The sequence below is a fragment of the Gossypium raimondii genome, chromosome 3 (assembly GCF_025698545.1).
Source record: "Gossypium raimondii isolate GPD5lz chromosome 3, ASM2569854v1, whole genome shotgun sequence".
Classification (NCBI taxonomy): Eukaryota; Viridiplantae; Streptophyta; class Magnoliopsida; order Malvales; family Malvaceae; genus Gossypium; species Gossypium raimondii.
Genome location: NC_068567.1, coordinates 61900668 through 61909869, shown reverse-complemented (window position 1 = coordinate 61909869; position 9202 = coordinate 61900668). Strand labels below are relative to the sequence as shown.

The 9202-nt window shown below is 29.1% G+C and overlaps 1 protein-coding gene across 1 annotated transcript; it reads right to left on the bottom strand.

The window, feature by feature from the left end:
• Positions 1-5206: 5206 nt before the first annotated feature.
• On the bottom strand, positions 5207-5773 carry LOC105795371 (auxin-induced protein 15A). The gene has a single exon (XM_012624979.2). It carries the CDS (start codon positions 5668-5670, stop codon positions 5380-5382), a length of 291 nt encoding a protein of 96 aa, XP_012480433.1. The 5' UTR covers positions 5671-5773; the 3' UTR covers positions 5207-5379.
• Between the last annotated feature and the right edge of the window lie 3429 nt (positions 5774-9202).

Below are 9202 nucleotides of genomic sequence, written 5' to 3'. Positions count from 1 at the left end.
AACCGCTTGGTGTTTCTGAAACTAGACTCAAATACCTTTCTACCATAAAATTTTTAAAATTTTTGGTTTAGCCAATAAGTACAGTAAAATCTTCAAACTTACCCCTTTTCTGCTGTCTAACAGCTTTGACCTTTCTTTGCTAAAAATTAATTATCTTTTAGTAAAAAAATTTGATGATGTTTTTGTTTGTTTTTATTGAAAATAGACTCATTAATAATTTAAACATATAAATTTTAACCCCTAATTATTTTTCTCCAATTTTTGATGATTTTTCAAAGTCAGAATAGGGAAACCCGAATTCATTCTGACATTGTCTCACAAAATTTATTATATCTCATGATTTACAATTCCATTACTTACACCGTTTCTTATATGAGAAACTAGACTCAATAAGCTTTAATTCCATATTTTTTTCATCCTCTAATTTGATTTCCAAAATTTATGGTGATTTTTCAAAATTAGTCTACTGCTGCTGTCCAAAACTGTTTTAGTGCAAGATGTTTATTACCATTTTCCCCTAAGCTTTTAATAAATGATAATTTCATCCCTGCTCAATTAACCTCTCAATTGAGCTGATTTTTCTTAATTAACACTTTATTCTATCACTTTATACTACTTTATAACCCTTGGGAATCAAAATTTCAGCACTAGACTTTAATTCCAACTTTTTCACAATTAGGTCCTAAAAATCAATTTCTATTGAAATTACCTAATAAAATCATATCATAAACAAATTAAAGCTTCAATTTCATGTTATTTCATCATAAAATTACAGCACACAACCATGGTGACTTTCAATTTCATCCATGAAATAAAAAACTAAGGAATTTAATAGTCGAACCTAATTGTAAAAGTCTTAAAAACACAAAAATTACAAGAAAAAGGCAAGGATTAACTCACTTGGTCCAAAATTTATGAAATACCAGCTTAAAGAACCCCTCCTATGGCATTTTGGCTGATAAGAATGAAGAGAAATCACAAGAAATCTAGATATTTCTACATTAGTCCTAATTTTATTTAGTTAATTATGCAATATTCCAATTTTGCCCTTAAATCATCCATTTTCTTGATGATTTCATGCCCTTGCCGTCCAACCCAAATAAATTTTGTGTCTAATTTCCTTTTAAATCCTTCCTCATTAGACACTTAAGCTATTTAATCATTCCAGCCACTTTTACATCTTTTCCAATTTAGTCCTTTTCATTTAATTGACTACCCAAACATTAAAATTTTCTAACGAAATTTTAATAGCACATTACTAGCATTTCATAAATATTTATAAAAATATTTTCGACTTGGTTTTATGAGATCGAGGTCTCGATACCTTGTTTTTTTACCCAATTTCTTCAATAATTTCTTTTTCTAACTAACCACTAAACCTAGGTAAAATTTTTCTATTGATATTTTCATATGGTTTTCCTATTATATCAATATTCATGCAAAAATATTAAAATAAATTTCTCTTTAAATCAGATTTGTGGTTACTGAAACCATTGTTCCGATAACCTTAAATTTAGGCAATTACAGTACCTATTCATAAATACCATATTTTTCATACTTTGCAATTTAGTCCAATTGATGCCAAAATCACCAAATGCACATTTATATAAACTAATAATCAAAATAATTACAATTCAATTATAACATGAAACAAAACAATAAGTTCCATATGAACTTACGGTCAAAACAACAAACAATGTAATCTTCAAGGACTAATAAATAATTTTGCCTTTTCCTCGATTATCTTCGATTTGTTTCAATTCTCGATCTATACAATTATTCAATTCAATTTATCAATAACAAACACTTTTATATCATACCATAATATGCATGAACCAATTTAATTTAATTTTTACTACCCTAAAGTTTTGCATTTTATTCAATTTAGTCTCTAAAACAAAATTTGCCATAACTTTCAATTTTGAGCTTAAATTTTGAAACTAATCTCAATGAAATCCTTCTATGACCCTCTATTATCTATTATTACAGAAATTTCACATCAATTTCACACTTTATACACTTTAGTCCTTATGCTCAAAAACTAACATTTAAACATTACAATCTAGTCCTTTTTTACATCTAAGCTCAAAATCTAACAATTTAACACCAATTTATTAAAAAAAAACAAACAATTGCAACTTTCAAAAACTTTAACAGTTTTACAAATTGGTATATGAACTAGCTAAACGAAGCTCGCATGACTTTAAAAACATAAAAATTACAAGAAAATGACCTAGAAAATTTACCTAATTAAGGGTCGAATGTACAAAGCTTCTCAAGGTTTCTTCTTCACATTTTGTTCTTTGGTTTTGGTGGTGAATGAAGGGAGAAGATGAGTCTTCTCATTCATCCCACTTAAATTTTACTTTTATACTTAATTAAGTCATGTTTAATTTTAATTAACCTTGTTTACTAACTTAATAATCACATGCTAATGTTTTAATCCACCAATATATATTAAAATTGGTTTGATTAATATTTTAGACATTTAACTAACTGCAATTTAAATTCCTAAGCTTTTGGCCAATTAAAAACCTATATCGATAAACTTTTACAATTTAGTTCATGTACCTTAAATAACTGCAATAGTAGTTTTTGTCCAACACCAGCACTAATCAAAATACAATGTCCAGGGGCATTTTGATCTAGAATTTTGGGTTGTAATCAATTGTTAAAAGCCACTTTTGGCTGAAAAGAAAAGGAGGCTGCTTTATTTTTGTTCTTTTATCTTTTTAGCTTAGGGCCAGAGTTGTCTTCTTCATCCTTTTAAGGTTTAGCATCAAACTTTTCTGATTTTTAGTGGTATTGGTAGTTAGTTAGTTAAGTTTCACCATAGCTTGGTCTTAATTTCTTTTTAGTACTCAAACTTGCTTTCTATTTTCAATTTAACCCTTAATCATTAATATAATTAAGCTCCATTTTCTTTTATTTGATAAAAATCTTATCTTTAGTGTTATTTTGTTCCACCATTGTTGCCACCTTCATCTTCTTCAAGCAACTATCAAGAAAACACTAAGATTTCTTTAACCCTATCTTTGTACTTATGTTAATGCATAATTTGAATGTATGTTGGGTTGTTGCTTGTTTTGGAATGATGATGAGTAGCTAAATTTAGGGCGGTTGGTTGATGGAAATGTTGCTTAGTTAGTTTTTGACACAAGGACTAAATTATAAAAACTGTACTAAATTGAATAAACTTTAAAACTTAGAATTGACTTCTCTAAGGGAATATATAAGTAGGTGAGACTGAGAGGAGAGCCTATTGAGCATAAACTCAGTTAGCCCGAGTTAGTTTGGTGAGGTCGAGAGATAAATCGGACTAAATCGTCTAATTTGGTAAAATGTTGACCGAGAGGTAAAGTTGAGCCAATTAGAAGTTTAAGCCTTTTAGATCCCTAATCCAAAGGTTAATTAGCAACATGGAAGACAACCAACCACTTTTTTTATATTTAATTGTTATTTGCCTAAGTTTTGTCTTTTTTACGATTTTGGGTAAATGTTATTTAATTATTATTTGCCTAAGGTTAATTAGCAACATGGAAGTCAACCAACTACTTTTTTATTTAATTGTTATTTGCCTAAGTTTTATCTTTTTTACGATTTAGTCCTTTTTAGTGTTAGTTAGCAAATTAGTATAATTAACCTTGATATGATTTGCCGTAATATAAAACTTAACGAGTAGTTAGTTAGACTCCTTATTTGCATGTGAGTTGCTTAGCAATCATTTTTTCTTTGACTCTTTTGGGTTCGGTCCTTGGAATATTTAGGTGTTCTATTGTAACTTTATAAATATTACAACTGACTTGTCACACTGGCAATAAAACCGCTAGATATTTAAGTATAATATTGTTGATTCTATGCCCCGGTGCATGCATGTTGGGGCTTGGTCATATAGCCACCACGATGAAAGTATGAAAAGATTAAAATACCCTTATAATAATATGGTGTGCCTGAGTTGGTATTATGAGTCAACTCAACATCAATTCAATCTGGAAAATTATTTAAAAATTGTTTTAATAAAGTAATGAATATTAATATAATTGTGTTTTTGTCTTTTATGATTTTTATTGAAATGCTTAAATAAAACAATTAAATTTTTTTTAAAATTGAACATGGTTACACCTCTATAGGATAGCTCAAGCAGCTAAGTCTACGAGCAGTACAAGGAAGCCCCTTGGAGGAACTCCTCGTAAGAACCTTTCGGCCTTACAACTTGCCAAATAAACAAACTTACAAATTAATGACCACATTAGGTCTCAACTACCATGTCCCATCTGAGATGACCGAAGACACATCATAACGCCACTCTTTCTAAGCCTATGACGCCAAACCACTTGACTACTTACTCTTGATCCTCCAACAGCGACTCGATACGTGGCACTTTGGGATTAGAGAGAACATGTATATAAGGCCTGGGGCCTAAGGTCAAGGATAAGCATCCTACATCTCTCCTACTACCTCACTCCAAGCTCCATCTACTCCTCCTTATTTTTGACTTTGTCCACCCTACTTGATGGCTTTTCACCCAAACCTAAACAGGGTAAACCATTTATCTACATCACCTATTCTTCTTTGTATCAATAAATCCGAACTCTTTTGTTTATTGATAACTAATTTACTACTCTACCTATAATTTAATTATTAAATAATTTTTATAAATATAATCTATACTAGAATATTTACATTCAATTAGGATCCAACTTAATAAAGAATTTACCCAAAGCCCTTTATTTTTACAAAGCATAAGTTATTATTTAAAAAAAAATTATTTTTCATATAAAATCTAGAAAAGCATTTCGATATGATGAATTTCCAATTCAAAACATTATAATTTATAATCACTCAATTTTATCCATTCAATCCATCATATTTATTATATCAAAATTTTTTAAATGTCATGAAAATCTAACGACCACGTGAGACCCAGCAAGCTTTCAGTTCTGTCTTAAAACTGAAAGCAGCAAGTTTCTGAGGTTAAACGAGAAAACAAATGTCATGGATAAAAGCAAGTATTACAAGTAATGATAAGTTGGGTATGCAAGATTGAATGATTTCAAGCATTTTTTTTCTTTTTTCATGAATGGTTTAAGAGTCTCTGAATGTTATATATATACTTCTTGTAAGTTGTTCAATGCTTTGCCAAGTAGTTTGATCTTAATTTTACATGCAATTTGTGAATTTTCCATGAAAATATAAGGAAAAGGGGTTCATCATTAATCCAACTTTTTCATAGACGAATAGGATTTTTGTTGTCAGCAGTGTTTACATAGGGATTGAATTAGCTAACCCCTACTGGAAAAAGAGAGAAAAAAAAAACGAAAAATTTATGAAAAGACTGCTATTCTTTTTAATGCATCCATGGTTGATGATGAAATACCTCTATGAACAATTCAATGATGTTGTTAAACTAATGAAATACTCTTCACTACATGGAATTGTAAGACCACCCATTGGATGATTAAACCCAAATTCTTCCTCAACTTTATTTAAAAGGTCTTGAAACAATGGATGATTCAAATAAGCTATAGGAATCACAAATCTTTTCTTGTTGCTTTCCCCAACATAAACTGCAATATGGCCTTTAGGAACATTCGTGTTGCCGAGTCGTCCCGATAGCGTTCGTTGTAGCTTCTGCTTAGCTTGAGCTAGTCCTGTTAGTTGAATACCCATCTTAGAGAAGAACACAAAAAAGATAGAAAAGATTTGGTTTTTTTTTTTTGCTTTTGTAAGTGATGGAATGTTTTTGAAGAGGGAAAGACTTGGGTGGTTTGAAATGGTATCTTTAATGGTTAAATGTATATATAGACAGAGCGAGGAATAGGTAAAAGTATTATAGAGACACTTGTAATAAAAGTCTGATTATATTTTATTCTCTTTATTAAAAAAATAGGTAAATTAATTTTTGTAGATTAGATTAAAGAATTAACTGATCTTTCTGTTAAAATTTCATCCATATCCACTATTAAAAACTGGTCTTTGTATGTCAGAATGAAATACAAGTGGCACGCTACGTATAATCATCAATTTTTTATAGTAGATAAAATTTTTTAAATAAAAAAATGTAATCGGACTCACAGCTCCTCCATGGTAAGGATATGTTTATTGAGAGAATGTTTAAGGAACATATCAGGTGAAGCAATTGGTTAAGTTTCACATGGTTCTGCTTTGTCTGTTGCTAGGCATTGCTGGCCTACAAGAACTTAGGAGGAAAAAAAAAGCAATAAAAATTGGAGGCTACAAGTTGTGAAAATTTATAATATATATATTTCCCAATGTTTTGAACTTCGAAAGCACTGACTTTTACAATGGTAGCCATGTTCTTGACCTTAGTGTATTGAAAGATACATTTATTTATTTTGCTTAAGTTCTCTTAAAGCATTGAACTTAGACTTCCTGTGCCTTCGTAAATTGCTTTTCTTGGTGCCAACTGCCCAACATACTTTTGATATTGCTATGCCTCTATATCCCCACCACTTGTTTGAAACAATGTTTTAAAGGCAAACCATTAATGATCATCTAACTTTTTTTGTAACAGTAATAGATTTTTTCTCCTTATCCATTCATTTATGGATTAATTTGCTAAAAACAAGTTATTTCTAAATTTTTAAGTTATCATTTCCATTTTGGCATTATCTTTGAACTAATTGCCTTTCTCAAGAATCTTAGGACTTTATTGAGTTTGAGTTGCAAAACTGAATCTTATGGCTGTAAACATAACATGACAGGATGATTTTATATTTTGTTACTTCAATCAAAGGTTCCCCCTTTTTTTGGATAAATCACTTTTTATCAAATGAATTTGACAACTATACTTATATTGAGACATGAACTTTTTGTTATTATTATCTAAATTAGGCTCTGAACTTGACAATTGTTCTTACATTAGAGCTTGAATTTTCTTTTTGTTTAAGTTAGTACATGATATTTCATTGACAACTCTAAAATTTAGATTCTAATGTGAGAATAATTGCCAAGTTTAGGCCATATATGAGAACAACTGCTAAGTTTATAGACTAACTTGGACCAAAAAAAAGTTCAAGCCTTAAGGTGGAAACAATTGCCTAGTTCAGGATCTAATGTGGGAACTATTGCCAAGTTCAAACTAGGGGTGAGCGTTCGATCGAATCAAGTTGAATCAAGTGAAAATTTCGAGTTAATCGAGTTGACGAGTTTTATTTTGTCATCCTAACTTGATTTGAATTTTTTTCAAATCAAGTCGAATTTTATCAAATGAAATTGTTTGAGTTAAATTAAAAAATTAAACATGTCATATTAAAATTTTGTTACAAGATAACTAATTTCATATAAGAACACATAAATTTGAAACCATATATATTTGAAAACTTTTTCAAAGTAAAATAATAATAAAAATACGATAAACTTGAATCATTAATTAACTTATTTAGATCCCAAAATTATTATTTTAGAAAACTTTTAATTTTTAACTTTCTTTATATATTCTCTAGATTTTTTTGAAATTTTATAATTTTTTAAAAATATAAAATTTAGAATTTCTATAACTATTTTAATTTTTAAAATTATTTTGATTTTTTTGTAATTTTGTTAAGAGAGACTAATTTGCTCATTTTCAAACTTGACAGGGATCAAAAGAGTATTTACACCAATCTATTATTCAAATTGTAAAATTCAACTCGATTCGAACTCGAATAATTGAATAACTCAATTCAATTAACTTGAAATTCAATTATTTTTCGATTAATAAAATTGAATTTTACTCACCCTAATCCAAACCCAATATGAAATCTTTTTTTTCGTTTTCTTTTGTTAGAACTAATCTGATTGTTTATTAGTGTGAAATATATGTTGTTGGTATATCAACTCACATTACATACATGCACATATTAGATCTTTGAATGTTCTATGTATGGTCTATGTCGAATTATGCATAAAGATAAAAGAATAAGAATTAATGTCCTTATAATACTGTTGATGTGAATGAATGGTCTATGTCAAGATGAACTACATAACTATCAATGCCTTATTTAAACCGTTTATCATTCGGAAAACCTTTGATGATTCTCAGCAAAGGGTAGGAACAAACTTAGAGTTTCATAAAACTGATACTTCTCTCTACATGGTTAAAAAGATAAGGTAAAAAATTTCTCAATTCCTCTCACTTTCGAAATTTAGTAAAGTAGTTTTTCTCAAAAGCTTTGAAGCAATTTAATCATTGTTAATTTTGAAAGAGACCTCGTAAGGATGTATTCCATCAATTGTACATTTACACAAATATTGCGAGATAAATTTGTTAAATTAGGAGCAAATTAAAAGAATGTGTAATCTTTGAGGGCTAAATTTGTTATTGTACCAATTAAAATCATGTACAATTTATGGAAAACATTAATCGTGATTAATTGTCCTTAGTTGGTCACTTTTAAAATTGATAGGGATTAAATTGATCTACTTTTTTTTTTAAGAAAAACCAATTTACTCATTTTTGAGCAAAAGATAAATGTTATTTGTCTAACTCTTGCCTGCTCCAAATAGGAAGAGACTGATTTTCATTTTATTTTTTGGCAATGCTCTTTTGGTGCATGTAGGTAAAAAGCCAACATCGACGGTGAACTCATTTGTGCCCCCATGAAAGGCAATGCAATGGACGATAACAGCAAGTTCCTTAGGTATATTGTTCTTGGTTCTTGGTTCATGTATCAGAGACAATACTAGATTCTCCTAATCTGTCTCTATCAAACATAACAAGAGATTATCATATGCTTAAGACAAAATCCTCAAGGTACAAGAAAACATAGAAATTTATGACAGAAAAAAAAAGATATTAAAAGAAAGAAAATGTTGGATGAAAGAGATCCACAAAAGAAAAAAAAAAAATTCACATTGTTCCTCCTACATCCTACTTCGGGATAATCATATGGTTTTGGGTAAAAGTATTATAGAGGTTTTTATATTAGGAGTTAGATTGCATTTTATCCCATTTGATTAAAAAATGGGTAAATTAATTCTTATATATTAGATCAAAGAGAAAAATGATCATTTTGTAAAAAAATTTACTATTAAAAACTGGCCCCTATATGTCAGTATGAGGTACACGTGACATGTTAGGTGTAATTGTCTAATTATTTATCTATTTCTACAATTAAAAACTGATGTGACTAATAGAATAACCAGATAGTTACACATGGCGTGTCAAGTGTGTCTCATGTTGATATACAACAACTAGTTT